The sequence below is a fragment of the Anguilla anguilla genome, chromosome 1 (genome assembly GCF_013347855.1).
Source record: "Anguilla anguilla isolate fAngAng1 chromosome 1, fAngAng1.pri, whole genome shotgun sequence".
Lineage (NCBI taxonomy): Eukaryota > Metazoa > Chordata > Actinopteri > Anguilliformes > Anguillidae > Anguilla > Anguilla anguilla.
This window is the reverse complement of record NC_049201.1, coordinates 71,014,930-71,034,925: the sequence shown is the minus strand read 5'-3', so window position 1 is coordinate 71,034,925 and position 19,996 is coordinate 71,014,930. Positions and strand designations below refer to the sequence as shown.

The 19,996-nt window shown below is 43.2% G+C and overlaps 2 protein-coding genes across 6 annotated transcripts; one reads left to right on the top strand and one right to left on the bottom strand.

The window, feature by feature from the left end:
* Window positions 1–178: 178 nt before the first annotated feature.
* Window positions 179–7,989, bottom strand: leng9 (leukocyte receptor cluster (LRC) member 9). Of its 2 annotated transcripts, XM_035421242.1 has the most exons (7): window positions 7,852–7,989; window positions 7,179–7,364; window positions 4,952–5,051; window positions 4,519–4,652; window positions 3,784–4,113; window positions 3,114–3,592; window positions 179–2,713 (listed from the first exon to the last, which is right to left on the bottom strand). In XM_035421242.1, exons 2-7 carry the CDS (start codon window positions 7,336–7,338, stop codon window positions 2,057–2,059), a joined length of 1,860 nt encoding a protein of 619 aa, XP_035277133.1. In that variant the 5' UTR covers window positions 7,339–7,364; window positions 7,852–7,989; the 3' UTR covers window positions 179–2,056. The 2 variants fall into 2 exon arrangements, with proteins under 2 accessions (XP_035277133.1, XP_035277142.1); XM_035421251.1 differs by lacking the exons at window positions 4,952–5,051; window positions 7,852–7,989 and having other exon boundaries at window positions 7,179–7,299.
* Window positions 7,392–18,416, top strand: flcn (folliculin). Of its 4 annotated transcripts, none has more exons than XM_035421272.1 (12): window positions 7,392–7,531; window positions 9,170–9,376; window positions 10,281–10,427; window positions 10,651–10,872; window positions 11,865–12,031; window positions 12,256–12,347; window positions 13,475–13,638; window positions 13,762–13,875; window positions 14,041–14,164; window positions 17,176–17,304; window positions 17,392–17,494; window positions 17,715–18,416. In XM_035421272.1, the coding sequence occupies exons 2-12, from the start codon at window positions 9,170–9,172 to the stop codon at window positions 17,920–17,922; spliced, it is 1,677 nt and encodes a 558-aa protein (XP_035277163.1). In that variant the 5' UTR covers window positions 7,392–7,531; the 3' UTR covers window positions 17,923–18,416. The 4 variants fall into 4 exon arrangements, with proteins under 4 accessions (XP_035277163.1, XP_035277155.1, XP_035277148.1 ...); XM_035421264.1 differs by lacking the exon at window positions 7,392–7,531 and adding an exon at window positions 7,982–8,094; XM_035421257.1 differs by lacking the exon at window positions 7,392–7,531 and adding an exon at window positions 8,009–8,256.
* Window positions 18,417–19,996: the final 1,580 nt, after the last annotated feature.

The following is a 19,996-nucleotide window of genomic DNA, read 5'->3' as shown; positions in this document are numbered from 1 at the left end:
AAATGACACCAAGCATGCAAGAGTTATTCAGTGAATTAACCCCCTCAGTATCTCAGAAACAAATTCTATGTGCAAGACGGTTCCACTGTCACCAGTGATCACATATCAACTCACCTGTTTTCTGTTTAAAGAAATGAGCACCAATTCCATAATTAGACATATTAAAAATAATACAGAGTTTGATAGTAGTGCAAATGTATTTATATCCAAAATATAATTAAACATTTGATACAAATAGCCATTTTAAAAGTCAAACATAACAGTACACAATAATGTCCAAGGCTGATTCACCAGGGGACATTTAAGTTACATAATACAGCACATAAAAGCAGGATACATCACAAATCATTTTTATCATTTCATTTAACCCCCTATACCCCTCAGACTGCATGAAATGATTATAATTAGACACCAGTGTCATATTTAACGCCCACTGCAGTAAAAATTACTTTTAAAAAAATGATTTACTAAGATTGATTCACCTTAAAGAGTTATTAAATATTTGTCAATTAACATTTAAAGCAAACAGAAACCAAGATTTTGTGCGCACTGATGTTGGTCCCAAGTTGTGTTTTCAAATGTGCAGCACGTGCTATTGCACATTTAGGATATTAAGGTATCGATGATTCATTTTTCAGCGTCTTTTCATGACACTGCCACAAAGAAACACCTCAGAAACATCATTGCAAAATTAAAACAAAATGCATGTGCATTAAAGTGCATGTGCATGTTTCTTATGGCAGATCAAAGAATAAATTTGATAGTTGACTTGATTTGGTTAGTGATTCATTCTCCTTCAATTTCCATGAGAGTTGTTCATACATATAGATATGAACAGCATCTAAGCGGGGAAGTGAGTCTGTAAGCTTTGGTTTAGACACCCAGCACTCCCCACCCTCCATGCTGTGCTGCCATTCCCATGGGTTCCCATGGAAAAGGAGGTATGCAGCTATTAGTGGAAAAAAGTGCTTCCTTGCTTCCTTCACAATTAGTACATTCAGGCACATTCTCTTAGCAGCTCCATCCATTATTTATCTTAACCCATGTATTACCAAGTCACTTGTTATCTTTTTCTGCCTTCCCACCACCACGCCCCCAGCCAGCTTGCGTTTCCATGGTTATTTTTTCCCAGGGCACGCAAGATCAGCCTGAGCAGTACTCCTGCGCTGACCTCACAGACAGCCTTGGGCAGTGTTACCGTGCGGAGCGGTGATATCATGGCAGAGCTGAGGTGTTTGCGAAAGCTAATCCTACCGGCAACAAAACCGCAAACTGAACAGGCTATAGGGGAGCGCTAACGATAGAGCAGCGGAACGTTAAAGAGAAGCTACGCGATCTGCCAAACCAGCCCAGCTGTGGAGTCAGATCTGACACCATACAAAGGGAAATCAAACCTTCAGGGCATAACAAAAAGACTTGTGTGGCACAATATAGCCACTTTGTAGATCAGTGTCAGAGTAGATCGATGTGAATTTCATTTTTTAAACAAGCAAACAGCCTTCCCCATGGCTGAGCCCAACAGCTTCAAAACTGCAACTTCTCATCCAGGTCCTTCATTAGGGACCAGGACTACGCAGGAAGACAAAGGAACTCCCTCCTACCTGTACTGTGGGTTTAAGTTAATCAGGGTTCCTCCTGCTCGAATGGCCCTCAGCGTTTCACCAGGCACTTGCAGGTAAGCTGTTGTCCACAGTGAAAGACAACGCTCTCCCCCCCCCAATCTGGACGAGCTTTTGTGTGGTACGCAGTTTTGTTTGCAGTCAGTGACTCACAAACCATTCTGTGACTCCATCTCAAGACACCACTGAAATCCACATAGCCACCCTGCTTTGGGAACGTTTTATGTGGCATACTACTATGAAAACATCAATGCAAAAGGTGCCATGCTAAATAAAATGCAAACTAAATGGGCTATGCCAGTGCTTTGGTCCTATTCTCCACCTTGGTAAACTAATCTCATCACTCCTCAGCCTCAACCTCTCAACCTCCTGTCCCTTCTGGCATGCTCCTTCACTGACACAACCACACGTTCATTCATTTTCACTCTCACATTTCCTCACTGGAGGTTCACTACACAGAGAGTCTCGTAAAAACCATCCTCCATCTTGGATTTGCTGTTCACACACAGACACAGCTGATTCACAACCAGTTTCCCGAAATCTATGGCCCTCAATCGAGCCACGCTGTACATGTCCACCACTCTCTTGAACACTCTCTCACCCTCATTTCCCTTCATCTTTGCTAGCGTCAGGTGGTAATTGGGGGACACGGAGTCCCTGTGAAGCCAGCCCTGCTCGCCGTACACCTCCTGCAGGGGTCTGTTTAGAGACTGAAGTCCAGACAGGGGTTGTGGTGTGAGGAAAAGGACCCTTCCTCCAAAATGGTCCAGCTTTGGCGGGAAGGAGAGGGAGAGCGGCGGCTGGCTGCGTTTCTGGGCGAACTCCCTCAGGATCTTGCAGGCCGTACTGACCTCCTCGGGCCCTGAGAGGACCAGGAGGCTGAGCGTGATGTGGAGGGATTCGGGGGAGACCCAGTGAGGGGCGGAGCAGGGGAAGAGGGAGGTGATCTCCTCCCGGAGGCCTTGTAACCCCGAGAGTAACGTGGGCGTGTCTGCGCGAAAAGTGATGAAGTGAGTGGGCCTCCCCCTGCTAGGCCTCTGCCGCTGCCCCAGAGGCTCTGACCTGGCTCCGCCCCTGAAGACCGGACTCTGTTTCTAGAGGAGGAAAATTAATACATTTTGGGTTAAACATCTGACCTGGTTGGTCAGTACTTCCCTGTATGGGCTTGATTTGTATGAAATTTACTGGAGAAACATAAATGATTACTGAGCACGTGTTGCAACACAGTCAACACAGCAAAGACTAAGATAATAGATGATTTGGAATGCAATTATCTGCAACCGCAGCTGCGTTCATGCGTGTTTAAGTTTTCAAAAGTGAAATTAAATTTAAAAACACATTTCTTGTCAATGCATTGTGGTTTGTTTTCCCCAAAACTCTTCTGATAATGCTTTTTGAGCCGATGCAGTAGGAACTAAAGTTATTTGTGTTAACTGACTGACTTCCCACTTGCGGTAAGTGCAGGGTTCCATTTGCAATACTTCTTGGAATTACCTCGGTTTCAACTGGCGAGCGGGAGCCCTGTTTGGATGAAGACCAAAGCTGCCATGACAACTGTTCTTTTTCTTCCTCTTCCCATTCCTCTTTCCACTCCTCCTGTTCTCCATCACTTCCTTCTCTGTTGGCATTACCTCTCTCAGAGACAGACATTTGGGCTGTCGACATAGACAACTCAGAGACATCAACTGCTTCCTTTTCACACGTTTCTGATTCGACTCCTGCAGTCTGAGTGCCCTGCGGGGTGTCATTGAGAAAGCACTTTTGGCTGCTCTGAGGGTCTCCTGCTACCTCAGCCAATGTGTGAGAGAGGTCTCCTGTCTCTTTCTCCTCGTCGACCCCAGGATGCATGTGAAAGCTGTCCTGATCATGGGCTTCTCCTGCATGGCCACTGGTGCTTTCTTCTCGGAGTTCGTTGCACGTTTCGTGTAGTTCTCCTCCTGATTCCTGTGGTCTAGCTTCTTGCGATACATTTCCTGTGAACACAGTATGGAAAAGCTTGTTATGCTGCCAGCTCATCGTGACGCTGACATGAATTTAGAACACAGCAAAATCATCATTTTAGCAGATCATTTTAGTTTTGTTTATACATTGGCATATTATGGTTAAAGTCACTGATTTTTATGTCCTTAATCACAATCACTCCAGTTCCACTTGGTGTCCTTACCTTCCTCCTTCTCACCCCCTGCAGCAAAGGGAGGCTCAAGTGGCCCCCCAGTAGAGCCAAAAACCCCATCCATCCTGCTCTCCCTGTCCCAGACACGTCGGCCCCTGTAGGTAAAATACTGAAACCTGTGTCTGGGAAGAGCCAGCTCCTCTGAGTAGTCACAGCTGCAGATATCAGTGTCCCATGAGAATTCCGAAAAGGGACGTTCTAACACCCCCAGAAAGCGATCCAGGTACCCCACACTGAAATCGGTCGGATCCAGGGAGGGATCCCACAAAATCCTGGAAATTACATCATCGGCTGTACGCATACGAGGCTTCTTGGTATATTCTGAGTTGAAAGATACAGAGTGAGAAAGTTATTAATGTATATAGTACATTACTTGATACAGTGGTGTACATAATAACATACAACATATAAGTTGACAGATGACACAATAGGTCTTGGAGCAATGAGACTTACTGAGAGCATCCCCCCCTCTTAAAGGAGCATGCACTGTTCTAATCATTCAAACAAATGTTGTATATGCTAAACACAAAAACATGCCACAGCATTTCTCTGTACACATACACAACAGTACAGCCACAGCAAATCCAGCTTGGTTTTCTGCTCTGCATTAACTGACTTAATACTAATTGTTTTGTCATCTTTTATGTTTGTTTTATGAGGAAAACTTCCCAGTCTGTTTATACTAAAGCTGTGGATCTAAAGCCTCGTATTACAGTGAGCAATCACCTTTTCCCTCCACTTCCTTCACATTTTTCCCTCTCTTCTGCATTTTCTTCATCTTTCCAACCTTCTTTCTGTTTCCTGCATCCTGTTCTGTGTCATGTCTGCTCTCTGGGACATTTGAGGCAGACTGGGGCAGGCTGCGGGAACAGAAGAGGAGACTGAATGAGTGATTGATAGAGGTGGAAAGTCTAGGGGTCAGAAAGTTAAAGTTCTGACATGTGGTTCTTCCACCCATTAACACACTTTTACTAATTAGTTCCACCTCCTGAGAGAAGAATTGTGCTGGTTAGCAAATACTGGGGAGGGCTCACTTTCTGATCCATGATTTTCCAACCTCTGATGATTGACTCAACACTAAGCAACTGTGTCAATGCAAGCAATCAGAGTGATGATGGAAAGAGGTCACAGGGTGGGCGGGAGGCAGAGGATGACACACCTGTGTGACAAACGACATTTGTTTCCAAAATGACACCTGCCCAGCAAAAAGAACTGGCAAATGGCCACTCCATCAACCTCTTGTCCACAAACATTGTTCCCTGCAAGATATAAAGAATGAAAACCTGCATGTCATAATGTGTCCCACAATTAGCCAGTAAGTGCATTCCTCTCTCTCTTTCTCTTTCTCTTTCTCTCTCTCTCTCTCTCTCACTCTCTCTCTCTCTATGAGCACTTAACAACATATACACAGCTATCTGTACTCACTGTGGTCCATATTTTGAATTTAAATTGCCTCTGGTCATTCTCACCCTTCACTTTCACCAGTTAATTCCCTGAGACAAGTAGACGTTTGTGTCATTTTCCACACTGAAATGTATGAGCCCTATAATCCAGAAAAAAGCAGCTCAGGCCTATAATCTAATGCTGGCGGGTCATAGATGGTACGGCTCCCAAATGGCAAAATGAAGATTTAAACACGAAAAGGCAGATGCCAGATGGAGTCTGGCTGGGGGGACTTCTGGGATATCATGCCAGGAAAACCGTGTCCTAAAACGCCAAGCATTTGTCATCACTAAATGATCATTAAACGGTGGCAAACTGATTTGCCACCAACCCTTGATTGCTTGCTAGACTTAATAATGTTAAGACTGCAAAGGGCATTTACGTGAATTCATAACATGATTGCTCTTCGCTCAACAAATGGTGCTTTTATTACAGTGTCACTCAGTTGCTTCTTTCCTCTGTATTTAGCCATTTACATTGTCCTCCGCTCTGTGCAATTACCCACATGAAGACAATCTGTTCAAAACTGGCAGTCTAAAATATAGAGGAGGCGGTGTTGCCATTGGTAACCAACAATTGCAGTGTGTGCATGACCCTTGTGATACAGAGCCAAAGACAGTATGTGTGAATTCATTTTGGAGATAATTAAATAATACGAAAAATGAACGAGGAACACTCGCTGCCATTACATAAGAGCTGTGTTTTGTTATCCTCCTTGACTGGGCTATGATAGGACGCCCCCCCACCCATGAAACATATGAAAGATGCCAAATTACATTCAAGACACATTAGTAAAATTATGCCTTAGTCCCAGAATCCTAAAGAGCTCCTGGGGAATACAGAATAGTTTCATAAACTGCACTTCTCCATATCTGCCTCCCTCTCGTTGCATATGCGTGCAGCAGAAGAAGCCACTCAAGTAATCACTGAACACTATACCCTTTCAGCCTGGCCCCAAGCTTGCTTTCAGCTGGGTGAGAGTGAGCTTTCAGTCCTAATGCCACTACCACATTCACGTCCATTAGATTGGCCGAAATACTGACGCAGCTATTCACAACCATGCATTTGTGCATGTCCAGCTAACCCCTGTCAGTCTTCTGTAAAAAAAAAGACAAGCTTTATTAATGGGTGCGATTGCTGCGTAAATGTGTGATAATTCCAAACAATTCATGCATGGTCTAACTGGAGGATAGTGATATTGATCTTCAAAGGGATATTTTCTACCATCTGCTGTGCAGAATGGGAAACTACACCACAGGAGAGGACAGTACTTCCTTTTCTTTTTTTAGATCTATGAATTTTGTTTAATGAAAACAATACATTTTGTTAAATTTTACTACAAAAACCTTTTTATAAGCATAAAGAGTGTTGCCATATTTATTAGTAAAAACAAAAACCATCTACATCCACTACATTTGATCATAAGTATACAGGAACACCAAGATATATTTAATATGACCTGTATACATATTAGTCTATGATTTGAAACATGATATGGCTCTTGACCAAGTACATTGGCAATGTCTGGAGAATTTTCATTATTTTATATAGTATATCTGACTATAGCAATGTATTAGTAAATATGTTCAAAATTTTTGTTCTTCATTTCAGGAATTAATTTGACCAACTATCAAACAAAGCAGTTGTTATAACGGTTAACATTAATGTCATTTGTAACTCTTTGTAATTCTTACATTATATGAAGACAGCCATTGGAAAAGTCTGAGAAATAGTAAAGAATATAAAATATTCAGAATCAAAAAAGAGGTTTATCTAAAGCAGATATTTCTACCGACGCAGAAACAGACCCACAAAAGTCCTGCTTTCAGTGTAGGTTGTAACGTAAATTGCATTGTGTCGAAGTTTCCTCAGAAGCAGGGCTCTGAGATGTGATATTACGGAGCTAGTCATCTGTGGGGGGGGAAACTACATTGTTCTTTCACCTGAAAGGTCATCCTGTGGCTTTTCCTTGTTGTCACGCCCCACCACAGTTTCTCCAGGATTCAGGCTTTCTCCCACGTTGGAGGACATGTGCTCATCCAGTGGTCTCGTTCTGAGGTCCTCATCTGACCCGCAGGGCAAACTTGCACGCTCTGCGGCCATAGTTTGGACTGCAGTTGTGTTATTTCCTGGAAAGATAAACGAGTATTCTCGCGTATTACATCGCTGTATACAGAAAACGAGAATGAAAAACTTAGTAGATCATATTCGTTCCTGATAGCTATTTTACCTAGCTAACGTGATCTGTCTGGATCATATCACAAAATCACCACAAACCAAGATATAGCATGTACAGGTAACCTTATCTGTTTTAAAGAATAGTTAGCAGGCGACTCATCTCATGAAACACAGCTATTCGCATTCCATTAGTTGTTCACAATGAGACATGTTATACAGGTTTTACATAATACGCGATAAATTCTGCTAAATTAGCACTACGATCATAAAACTTTCTTGTTTTCAAATCAAGCTGGTGACAAAAGCTAGCTACTGCAAAACTGAACTAACGCACTTAACTAGGCTAGCACAAGTGGCTAGCTGTCACCCCAGAAAGCCTAAAGCTAAACCACACATTCAAACAAAAGCGTGTGGTTATTACATATAAATATCAACTACCGTTTGAAAGGACAGCTCTTCCACTTTTCTTGTGTTTGTCTGTGTATTATTGCTCTGATTGGGAGTACTCTACACGATGACTACAGAATCAAACTAACTCAGTTCCGGGGTTGGTAACAATAACAAAGTAGCTAGCTAGCTAACATTTAGAAATGACTCAGTCATACACACGATCAGTGTGCTTTGCGCGTGACTGCCGCCACCATGTGATGTATACCCGTGTAGGAGGAAGACTGGGCTAGGGTAAATGTTATGAGTCTATGTTGCTGGCTGCAATAGACTGCTAACTATATTTTTTTGATATTGCTAGCTAATTTAACTAGCTGTCAGAGTGATGACAATTCCGACTACTTCATCAATGCAACGTGTACATTCGTCGTAAACGGGAATAATTGTTGAATTAAGGTATCACCATCTCTATTTTAAGTTGTCAATACCAGGCAGCTAACTAGCTTCCATCTATTTTCATGTTACGAGACGGCTAACATTAGCTAATAGTTTGTATTTTGTGGGTATGGATTCGTCAGATGTCTTGAATTAGCTAGCCAAAACTGATAGCTTGGTTTTTACGGTTAAGGGTACGTAAAATCCATCTTCTTGGTTGCTTGTCAGTTATAGGTGCCTTTGGTTGGCTTTTTTTCTTATTACTTGGCTACCTAGCCTAGCTACAATAGCAAAAAGGGCAGTTAAATGTAGCTAGCTAATTTTAAGTCGAGCGTGATGTCTTTAGACTAGTTAGCTAGTTCGCTGACAAGCATATACACCGAGTATAGAGTAAACTATTTTATGGTTTTGATCGTCTTAACGCTAGGCAGCACAAATTAACTGCTCTGTAAAATGTGTGAATCAGTTGATGAACCGATAATATTAGTTAGGATGAGCTCTTTAAGTAAATGGACGAGACACTCCGATCAACGAAGACCAGTGAATCTGGGCGGCCATTCTGTGTCATTGATCCAAGACGTATGTGCCTGCTGCTGGTTCGCAGCCGCGGCCCAGTTAGTGACTGTGGATATACATTTAATATAATGGTGCTTCTTTTTCAGTTGCCATTGGCTAACAGCTAGGCGATTCTCACTGATAAGCTAAGGGTTAAACCTCATCTAGTAGTTATAAACGTTAAGCATCTTGTATATTAAATTGTATACCTTATCTAAATGTTTTTTTTTTTTTTTTTTTAACTGGCATCAGAGTTCACCTGTAATCAGGTGTGCGGTGGAAAATTGTGACACTGTCCCAGTAATGTTTTTCTGTCAGGTATCATATGGAAGCCCAGTTAAGTGAGAGGGTGTCTGTGTTTCAATCATTTGCCCTGTAGATGAATGCTCTCGTGGCCTTGTGCCACTTCTGCGAGCTGCATGGCCCGCGCACCCTGTTCTGCACCGAGGCTCTGCACCCGCCATCTCCTTCACCCCCCCAGCCAGGCGCCGCCATACCGGGAGACAGGGGCAGGGAGGGGGACAGTGAAGGAGAGGGGCTCACCATGAGAGCCAGTTCAGCAACGCAGAGGGCGGACATGTGTGAGGTGAGCTGGCCAGAAATTGCGCTGATTTTTCTGCGCCTGTCGTGTACCGTTTATATGTCCGTATAGCAAAGCTCAGCGTACGTTGTGTAATTGGCGCAGTACATAATAAACATCTGACTTCTGAAAGGCTAATGCACAGTTTCATCGCTAGCAGACTTGATTATTGTAATGCTGCCCTGTCTGATTGGCCCAATGAACTTCTAGGCAAACTGCAGACAATACAAAATCCAGCTACACACGTCCTGGCCAAGACCAGAAGGGGAGATCACATTACACCTGTTTTAAAGTACCTTTATTGTTTGCCTGTTAGTTTCAGCCTTGCTTTTAAGATTTTTCTATTGGTTATTAAATCACTCCGTGGCCTCTCCCCTGAATACATGTCTGATACGCTTTCGAGGTATGTTCCCAGCAGATCCGGCAGGAACAGGATCCAGGGTGAGGCAGTCATCAGTGTTTATGGTTCACACCTTTGTCTGCCAGAGGATCTGAACACATCATCGCCATCTGTTGACATTTTTAAACAAAAACTTAAAACATACCTTTTTAGCTTTAGCTTTTATGGAAGGGTTTTTTTTATTTAACTTTTTATTTTTATCTTGTAATTATGTTTTTAATTATAGTCATTACTGATTATAGCGTAGTGATTTCTTTTACTTGGTTTTTATTGAACTTTATTGAACTTTCCACTCGTTCTTATCTTAATTACTGTGAAGCACTTACTGTGGCACGAAAGGTGCTATGTAAGTAAAGGCTGAGACTGGAGAGAAATGCCCTGTTACAGAGATCACTTCTCTCTCCACTCTGCTGTTCAGATATTGGCACTTTTCATGCTTGTGTTTTGCTGCAGCTGCATCATGCGGCATTGTGGGTAATGTAATCCCCTGTCTGCTCTTGCTTTCGGTAGGGCTGCCGATCCCTCCCAGCATCTCACCCAGGCTTTGTCAGCGTGGACAGTGAGACGGGGATACGGTTCCTCAGTCACCAGCACCCCAGGCAGCCCCAGCTCTTCAGTGTGGTGCGACAGGCCTGTGTCCGGAGTCTGAGCTGCGAGGTAGGGTGTGCTCGTGTGTGCGCATGTGTGCATGTGCACGTGCATGCATGTGTGTGTTTGGACGTGTGTGCGTGTGATTGTGTGCGTGTCTGCCTACTGAGGTGCCCGTTTCTGTTTTCTGAACGTGAGCAAATCTCTGAGGCTTTGCCTCCAAGGCAGGCTGTGCAGGCTGAGGCATGTAAACAGGGCGTCCTTATCTCTCTCTCTCTCTCTCTCTTGGCAGGTGTGTCCGGGCAGAGAGGGTCCAATATTTTTTGGCGATGAGCAGCATGGCTTTGTGTTCTCCCACACCTTCTTCATCAAAGACAGCCTGGCGCGGGGGTTCCAGCGCTGGTACAGCATAGTCGTGGTGGCCATGGACCGGATCTACCTCATCAACTCCTGGCCCTTCCTGCTGAGACACCTGCGGCTGACCATCCAGAGTCTGCAAAGCACAGCGCTCAAGGTTCACACCGCTATTACTGATATTAAGACTGCATTAGCTTGGCTAGCAGAAGAAGCGTCACTTTTCACTGGAACCATACTGATCTGGCAAATAGGGATTTTGCTGTGATATTGTTAATGAATAGAATTGATGGGAGGTTCTATAATGCAATCGGGGCTCTTTACCATGATACGCAGGCATGTGCGCAAGTCACTGAATTCTGGACAGACTGGTTTCCATTACATTACATTACATTTATTTGGCAGACGCTTTTATCCAAAGCGACGTACAAAAAGTGCATTTCATGGTCATAGACAACTACTAAACACAGGTTCAGTAAGATACAATACTTATTTTGTACGGCTATTTCTAGCCAAGAACACAGTTTAGTTCACACAGTGAACACTATTCAGACCTAGCCTCTGCAAAGCCAACTAGGCAGAACAATAAGCTACAGTATTAGGACAAAGACAAATTACCAAGAAGTTCTGGGATGGGGCAACATGTAACAAGTGTCATGAAAAGGGGGGGGGGGTTTAGAGTGAAATATACAGCGTGGTGGTGGTTAGTCTAGGTATAGTCTGAAGAGATGAGTCTTCAGGCCACGGCGGAAGTTGGGTAGTGAGGGGGAGGTTCGGAGAGGGACAGGGAGTTTGTTCCACCACTGGGGAGCTAGGGTGGAGAAGACCTAGTTTCCCTCACTTGTTGGAGTGAAACAGGGAGATGTTCTCTCACCAACCCTGTTCACCCTTAGTGTTAACGACTTGGCAACGGAAATTAAATCTGTTGGACTTGCAGTTAGAATTGGAGACTTAGTCGTGTGTATATTACTGTGTGGTGATGGATGGAACTTGTTACCTTTAAACATCAGCATTCACCTGAACCTTATGTGACTCTCAACCTTAGAGTCAAAGGTCAGTTTGTGCCCAGTTGAGATCTGGCACTGTGTAGTTGTTTGGGAAGATGGGATGTGTAGTTTATTGATCTCTTGTTATCTCTCTCTCCTTCCGCAGGTGTTTGACAGTGAGCAGTGCGTGTGTCCCCAGAGGGCAGTACGGATGAATAGTGCGTTCTCCCCTGCTGTCTTCCCCCACCAGAGAAGCGGTAACGCTGCCCGCTCCCTCACCTCCCTCACTCAGCACCCCAACCTGTGGGCCAGTCTGCACTCCTCCTTTAGTTGGTAAGGCACTGTCACTCAGAATTCTATGTACCACTATGCTCTCCAGTTGCCAAATGTAGACAAACGTGCATATGACTTGTTCCCAAGCACACAAAATATGTAAGTGTATATGACTGCGACGTGGACACGTAAAATATTGAACGTTGCTTTGGATAAAAGCGTCTGCCAAATATATGTAATGTCATGTAAAATCATTGTTAATTCTTACATTCCCATGTCCTCAGGCTCCTGAAAGCTTGTGGGAGCCGTCTCACAGAGAAGCTTCTGGAAGGAGCTCCTACTGAAGACACTCTGGTGCTCATCGAGAGACAGACTGGTAGGATTGCCGAGTGTGCCAACAAAAATAACATTAGGATTCTGTTGTGGTATGGCTGAAGCTAGAATTGGCATACCTTACACACCCTTGTGTGCATAAAGACATCTTGAGATTTATGTGTTTATGAGTTATGTTTTTTGTTTCGGTTTTTTACTGGACCGTTGGGAAAATCATGAAAAGTCCCTGAACGCGGCACCGCATATGAACAACGTGCATACTCAATGCGGTTTCAAACCGTTCGTTGTTCGTTTGGTGACACTCCACTCTAGTGACAATGATTGACGCACCCAACACAGAAAACACCAATGGCTGCACCGAAGGAGTGGAAACCGGCAGATGGAAGGTGATGGTTTTGAAGACACTTTCATTTTTTCAGCACTGAGGAAAGATCAGATGAGGAGATGGGATGGAGAGTATGCAGCCATCAATGTGAAATTTTGGGCCAGTTGCAGGCACTGTCTGCATTGCCGCCGGCGCGCAAACGTCCCGGCTAGTTCAGCTCACAGGGATGCGCACCCTGTGGTGGCCGAAGTCAATGAGCAATTCTGTTTTCTCCACAAGCGCATCTTGTCAAATGCATCATTAGTTTGTATGAAAGGTATCAAAGGTTCGTTTCCACAGCATGTATATCGTCCGTATATTTTCTTCCACAGATCGGTGATTGTGTTTATTAGTAAACCAGTATGTTTCACAACTTCATCTTCCTTTCCAAACTCCACAGCTTCACAGATACTTAGAACCCAGCTTATAAGAGCCCACTAGAGCCAGTCCATATGTTGTAAAGTGTGACAGTGTCCCAGGCACTGTGGAAAGTGTACTTGGGTCTCAGAGCCAGGGCCACCACCTTCCACTGCTGAGCCTTGTCCAAGATCCTAGACCTCTAAGATGTAGCAGTAGAATCTAAGTCCCAAGACCTCAAGAGTACTGAGTAGGTAACAAATCCCAAGACTCGTCAGTGTCCAAAAATGTGAACCTGTTTTCACAAATTCATTTTCAGTTTACATGTTTTGAAAATGAATTATTATTTTGATAATTATGTTTGTTCTCATTGCCATTTAGTTTAATCTCTAATGATTCAATTTGTCATGACAGAACAATACGACCATGTTTTGTTTTTTTTCCTGCAGAGCAAGAGGAAGAGATGATTGGGTGGGAAGGGGCAGAAGGAGGGGCATCTTTATCTCAACATAGCCAGTCAGAGACTGAGCTGGGGAGGGACTTCCTTTGTGAAGGTGGGAAAGGGGATGAGCTTCCAGGGCCAAAGTTCAAATCCCTGAGACACCTAAGACAGGTAAAGTTTGTGGAGCAGTATATCATGCAGTGTCCTGAAAATGAAAGCCATTGAGTATTCTTCTTGATTGATTCTTAAAGGCTCATTGTCATGGTTGGTGTGGCATACTGATTGTTGAACCAGGTCCTTGGAGCCACAGAGTTCCGGCAGCTGGCATGGCACGTGCTCATGGGAAACCAGGTGATTTGGAGAGGAGCTGACCCCTCGCTCATACAGTCCGCCTTCACTGTGCTCAAGGTGAGCCAAGCACCAGTCGGCCTGTCAGCATTTCAGCTACTGTAGACGATGTGCTTATATCTGATGCTGTTTTTATCATTTTGATTGCGGTCCTTCATTTTACATTTCTCAGTCCACCAGTATGGTACTAAACATTTGGACTTTGGTCCTCCTGTGTCCCATCAGGCCTTGCTCCCAGTTGGCTGCGTGCGCTCTGTGCCCTATAGTGTCCAGTATGAGGAGGCCTATCGGTGCAACTTCTTAGGTCTCAGCCCTGATGTTCCCATCCCCATCCATGTCAGCTCCTCCGGTAAGTTTCCCACAATGCACTGCTGTCATAATACTCTGAACAGTCAATAGACTAAAAGAATAAGTGGAATAAACCCCTCCGGGCTGTCCCGTTATTAGAAATTAATGTACTTCGGTGGTGGTTAAGCGACCTTGGCTTCGCCTCGGCTGCATCACCACTCCCGTCGTACATTATTTTCCAATAACGGGACAGCCCGCTGTGGTTTATTCCTTACGTAATGGCATGCACTATGCTGCTCATCACTGCACGTACTCTTAAGAAACGTTATCTTAACTCCATACTAGCTGAAAATTTTATGTAACTTTTTAAATGCGACATAGCTCAGGAGGTAAGAGCGTTTGTCTGGCAGTCGGAGGGTTGCCGGTTCGATCCCCCGCCCTGGGCGTGTCAAAATGTTCCTGAGCAAGACACATAACCCCTAATTGCTCCCAATGAGCTGATTGGTACCTTGCATGGCAGCCTTTCACCGTTGGTGTGTGAGTGTGTGTGTGAATGGGTGAATGAGAGGCATCAATTGTAAAGCACTTTGGATAAAAGCGCTATATAAATGCAGTCCATTTACCATTTACCACTTAAGGATAGTCCATCACCATTCCACCATGCCCTTCTCCTGACATTAGCTAGTAGATGGTTTTACATGAAGCTGAAGGCAGGCATTGACTCTGCTGGGGAAAAATAAAAATAAAAACAGGTCACATCCAAACCTTAAACCCCATGGAAAAATGAATGAGTTAAAACGGATTAAAAAGCATTAGTGGAGGAAAACAGAACTGCAGATCCATTGTGACATTTTAACAGACAAACTTGCTAACTATGTGGTATCGGAGCAGGCAAGCGAGCTTATTTCTGTACAAACAAGCCTATCTGTAACCACCGGGACAATCCTTGTTTTTGACGATTGACTGCCTGATAAACCCTGCCCCAACTGAAAACTCCAGGATGAAACCACTCTGAATTTGGCATCCTTTTCAGAGACGAGGGAATGTTCTAAATATCCTGAACCACGTCCTCCAGGCTGGCTGTTTCACAACACTTTAATTTGCTATTGTATGGCCCCCTCTGAAAAAGAGCACCCTGGACTCCTAAACTCTCAGCAATCACAGACCAATCTCAGACTTAACTTGTTCAAAATGTGCTATGTAAATAAAGTTTGATTTGGTTTAGTAGATATAGTGTGTGATATTTTGGATGATGTGCTCCTCTTGCATGAAATTAAACCAGTGAGCTCAGCAGATTCCTGGTTGTAAAGCGTAAGCTGTACATTGATCTTTATTACTGGAGTGGAATTTATATGGCAGGTGTAGTGCTCCTCACTGTTGGGTAGAGACCATACTGGCTAATTTCTGTAGCAAAAGGCTTGCTCTAACCCTTTACTTCACCAAGCGGCAGAAGAGAAGAGCTGTGCCCTCACAAAACATTTTGATTCATCTTCAGGCAACAGCATAGCACAGCACCAGTACCTACTCTACATTAAATAAGTGTTTAGTTACTATAATAAATATTTGTTAAATATTTTGTTATTATTCAAAGATTTCTCATTTCTTTATGTGCCGTAAAATGCTGAAACATTCAAATGAACCTAAAAAAATTTAAATTGAGAAAATCAAAAAAATATTGGTGTAACAAATTGTAGTAAAAATTGTAGGTTTATCCAAAGAACTTAAAAAATTATTATTTTTACAGCCAATGGAGTCTTCATTCTTTTTGAGAAATAGCAACCAGCAGTTTATGGTATCATTTATAAATTATTTTCATTCTATAATGTATTTTAATCAAGAAATTCAATCTATTTGCAGGAATATATTTACTAGATGTGTTGAAAAAGAAACTTGAGGTTGTTCCTTTCAAACTTAATGCTGCTTATTCAATGAGTTATATATATGGTTTGACAGTACAGAGAATATTATATAATACCTGGCACACATTTTTTTGAATACTGAGATTTGTTTTATATCTATGTGAGAACAAAGTTCATTTTATTGCTGTTTGGAATGTTGAATTTAACTTATGCATTGTAGTTGTGTGCAATTGGAAAAAAAGAGCACAGAGAATGTGAGAATATTAAGTAATAACACTCTTTTGACTTTAGAAAGTACACTTGTTTGTATCTGCAAAATGTCCACATACATTGACATGATAATCGATGGTTTTATGCACTAACTCTTTTTAGTGCAGTGATTGTTTTCTGATCTTATTACACTGAACTACAGCTGGTCAGTATATGATATGCTACATCTGACATCAGAACAACGTGAATTTTTAATTTGGGTCTTTTTGGTATTAACCTCTGAATTGTATTTTGCTTGAATACCTCTGGATAGTCTTGAATATTTATTTTCAGCCAATTTACTGCCAAGCAAATTTCTAAATACGATATATGAACATATTTGAAATCATATTTTGTTTAAGGGACTCTTTCAAACTGACTGTTTGCATTCCAGACCCCTGTCCATGAAGTAACATCAACTTTGCTGATCTCTTATCAGTGAAATGCTTCTGATCTCTTAATCTGGCACCCAAAATTTAGTGTACCATTTATTTATCCTCTAACCATCTATACTGAGCAAGCTATATCTGTCTGCAACTATTTGTGGAGGACTGAGATGAACTCAACTGAATCAAACACGGACCTGTCACGGCTTGTCGGATCATAGAGTGCGATTAACTTTGTTTAGGAAGTGTGCCCCAGGAAACAAGCCACAAGACGTCGTCTTGCCATCCATTGTAAATGCTAATTATGCTGCCTACCCTCCCTGAAACCAAACTGCTTGAAACAAGTCCTGCATCAGTAGGGACAAAAGGTGCTGATATTAAGCATGCGATGCCAACTCCCCTCAGTCGCATGTAAAATTACAGGATTTTCCTGATTTGAGACAGCAATGCTGTGGAGTTCATCTCCTGTGCGAGCTGTGCACTGCGAACGTATCTAACGGGGACCGCTTTACTGCATGTTCCTTTGCGGTGTTTAGTCAGCAGAGTTTAACCGCAGGTTTTCGCGTGTCTCTGTACAGAGTTCTCCGTGCTGGTGGATGTGGTCAACGCAGAGCGAGGCTCTCTGTACACCGCCGTCTGCGACGATGACATCCTGTCCCTTTACCAGTTCAACATCAGCAGCGCCAACGCTCAGCCCACTGACAGAGGTAATGTCACACACACCGCGTCGTACACAGCGGACCCTGCAGTCTGACAGCGAGCGCGTGACCGTTGGTGCTGTCTCTCTCTCTCAGGACCCACGCTACTCAACAAGGTGGAAGTGGCACTTTCCAACGAGAACCTCTCGGTAGAGGTGGTGTCCCACTGTCTCCTGTGTCTGAAAGAGGAGTGGATGAAGTGAGTGTTTCATTTATGATCTCGTGTCCTAACCCCTAGTCGTCTCTGTGTCAAATCACAGTAAAAGTTGGCCAAGGCCAAAAAGGCCATGGGACAAATGCGAATGATTGCGATTATGTTATCTGACTTTGACCATAAACATGATATAACCAGTGTCATAAAATAGAGAAATAACATAAAGTGGACTTCTTACCTTCCGTCCCTTCTTCTCCTCACCCAGCAAAGTCAAGGTGCTGTTCAAGTTTTCCAAAGTAGATGGGCGAGGCCGGGAGGACACCCAGAAGGTGCTGGGGCTCCTGGGGGCCACGGGGCCGGGGGAGGAGGACAACGTCCGGCTGCTGAAGTTCTGGATGACAGGGCTGAGCAAGACCTACAAGAGCCACCTAATGACGGCCGTCAGAGGAGGCGAGAGGACTCTGAGTCAGTGAGACAGGAGGGGAAGCGGATGGACATGGGGTGAAGGCATTCACACAGGACAGAGAACATCTGGAATGGGAGGATTTGGCTACTGGGAGTATGGTCAAGCTGCAAAAGACACTGAAGAGCAGAAGAACCGGGCGAAGCACTGGGATAAAGAGGGGAACGGACAATGCCCACAGCAACAGATTGGAAAACCTTTATATATGCCCTGGTCTGTTATTTTTTATGATATTTACAGACCGCATCTACTGACCATGTAATGGATGCTTCTCTGACTTTCTATGAATTGCATTACACTGAATTTTCCTGTCAAGTTTTTGTTTTTTTTTTGTAACAAAGCATAGCTTATGTGTAACATCGAAGGGAAAATAACAGAATCTTGTTGAGAAGGGTAACTTTGGGGTTTATGCATTAAATTTTTAAAAATGTGTAAATCTAATTATAAATAACTCACTGTATAGATACTTGTATTATTTAATAAAATAATTGATTGTGCTCTAAATTGCTTGCATGTGTAGCTTATAATTGAATAATAATTGCAAACAGCAGCATCATATGGCAAAAAGACACAGCTCAACAAAAATTAACTGCATGTGTAAAAAAAAAAAACAAAAAAAAAAACGCAGACCTGTTTGTGCAACCCTTCCGAGACCAAATATGCCTGTTAGGTCAGTTAAACTGAGGAAGAGGAGTTTTATCAGTTTCACGTGTTTCGTAACAAGGCATATAGGCTATGATCCTCTTGCACGATTGAGTATGACGCACAGAAACCTCTTGAGGAAACTTCACGTCTGTTCACTTCCGGTTAGTTCGCTACTTCTGAAATCGAGCAGACCCCTGCGGCTCCCCAGGCCCAGGGTTGGCCACCCCTGGTGTAGGGTGTAATGGGGTGGAATGTACTGATTCATTTAACTACTTAGGGCAGTGGTCTCCAACCCTGGTCCTGGAGAGCTACAGGGTCTGCTGGTTTTTGTTTTCACCTTAAAATCAGCACCCAATTGAGACCCAAGACACCAGGTGAGTTGAGTTAACTGTGTAATCAACTGCTCTAATTGATTCATGAAGTGCAGAGTCACTATGAAAACCAGCAGACCCTGTAGCTCTCCAGGACCAGGGTTGGAGACCACTGATTTAGGGTGTACAGGTGCAGTTGTCTCAAAAACCTCCAGGACAGGTGGATGTTAAGTCAGTGTTTCTCAGTCTTCATGGCAATTGATGTAGCAGCTAAGTGAAATACATTTGACTTAATATAGATGCTCAGGACATGAGCAGAATTGTTGTGTTTTTCTTCAGGACAAACTAGTATGCAAATCAAAAGGATTAACTGACCATAGGAGAGTGTCAGTTTCCTATATTACTTCAGTCATGTTAACATACAACCATCAGGTAAAAACATCACAAACTGTCCAGAGACAAAATGAATATCACAATGTATTTTGAGCCTTACCAAAAGCCTGTCAAGATTATTTAAATTAACTTGATAAACATGCTGATCGTGTTGACATTTGAATATTGTGAACGGAGCGCCCATCCTTACCCTCGTCATTGAAGATGTAACTCAAAAAACATTCCGTGAGACAGGAATTACTGAGCCTTTTTGAAACCTTCTCCACAAGCGATGGAGAAACATGCAAAATGGCTCGAGTTTCATGTCTCACTCTGAATGTTGGATTAACAGTGAATATCCATTTCACCCGCAAGGAAGCAAGGTAACTAAAACGCACCTGAGATGGCCAATACGGGCAACAGCTGTTAAAAACTGAATTGAACACTAAATGCAAATGAACGCTAAATACTATAAACATGGTTTAACGGAAATATGAAAGCTAACTCTTTGTAAAATGTCACTGAAGTAGGCCTACAAGGACGCCAACAGAGCAAGCATATGAATACTAGAGGTAGCGAAGATGTGCGTCACACTCGATTGTGCAAGAGGCACCGGTCATGATTTCATCTTTAAGAAATCCCACACTGACTGACAGCCAACTCAATCGGCCAAAAGTCCCATGTCTTCCATTTAAAATCAATCAAGAAAGAGATTTTCCCAAGTTTTAAATGTTGTTGTGTCACAATCATTAATTT

Coding starts and splice junctions, on each gene's coding strand:
- leng9 (XM_035421242.1), bottom strand. CDS start 7,338: ATGGCCGCAGAGCGTGCAAGTTTGCCCTGCGGGTCAGATGAGGACCTC. Junction 4,114..4,518: donor GAAGGAAGTGGAGGGAAAAG/GTGATTGCTCAC, acceptor CTTTCAACTCAG/AATATACCAAGAAGCCTCGT. Junction 2,714..3,113: donor GCTCGCCAGTTGAAACCGAG/GTAATTCCAAGA, acceptor TTCCTCCTCTAG/AAACAGAGTCCGGTCTTCAG.
- flcn (XM_035421272.1), top strand. CDS start 9,170: ATGAATGCTCTCGTGGCCTTGTGCCACTTCTGCGAGCTGCATGGCCCG. Junction 12,032..12,255: donor CTGCACTCCTCCTTTAGTTG/GTAAGGCACTGT, acceptor CCATGTCCTCAG/GCTCCTGAAAGCTTGTGGGA. Junction 13,876..14,040: donor CCGCCTTCACTGTGCTCAAG/GTGAGCCAAGCA, acceptor GTGTCCCATCAG/GCCTTGCTCCCAGTTGGCTG.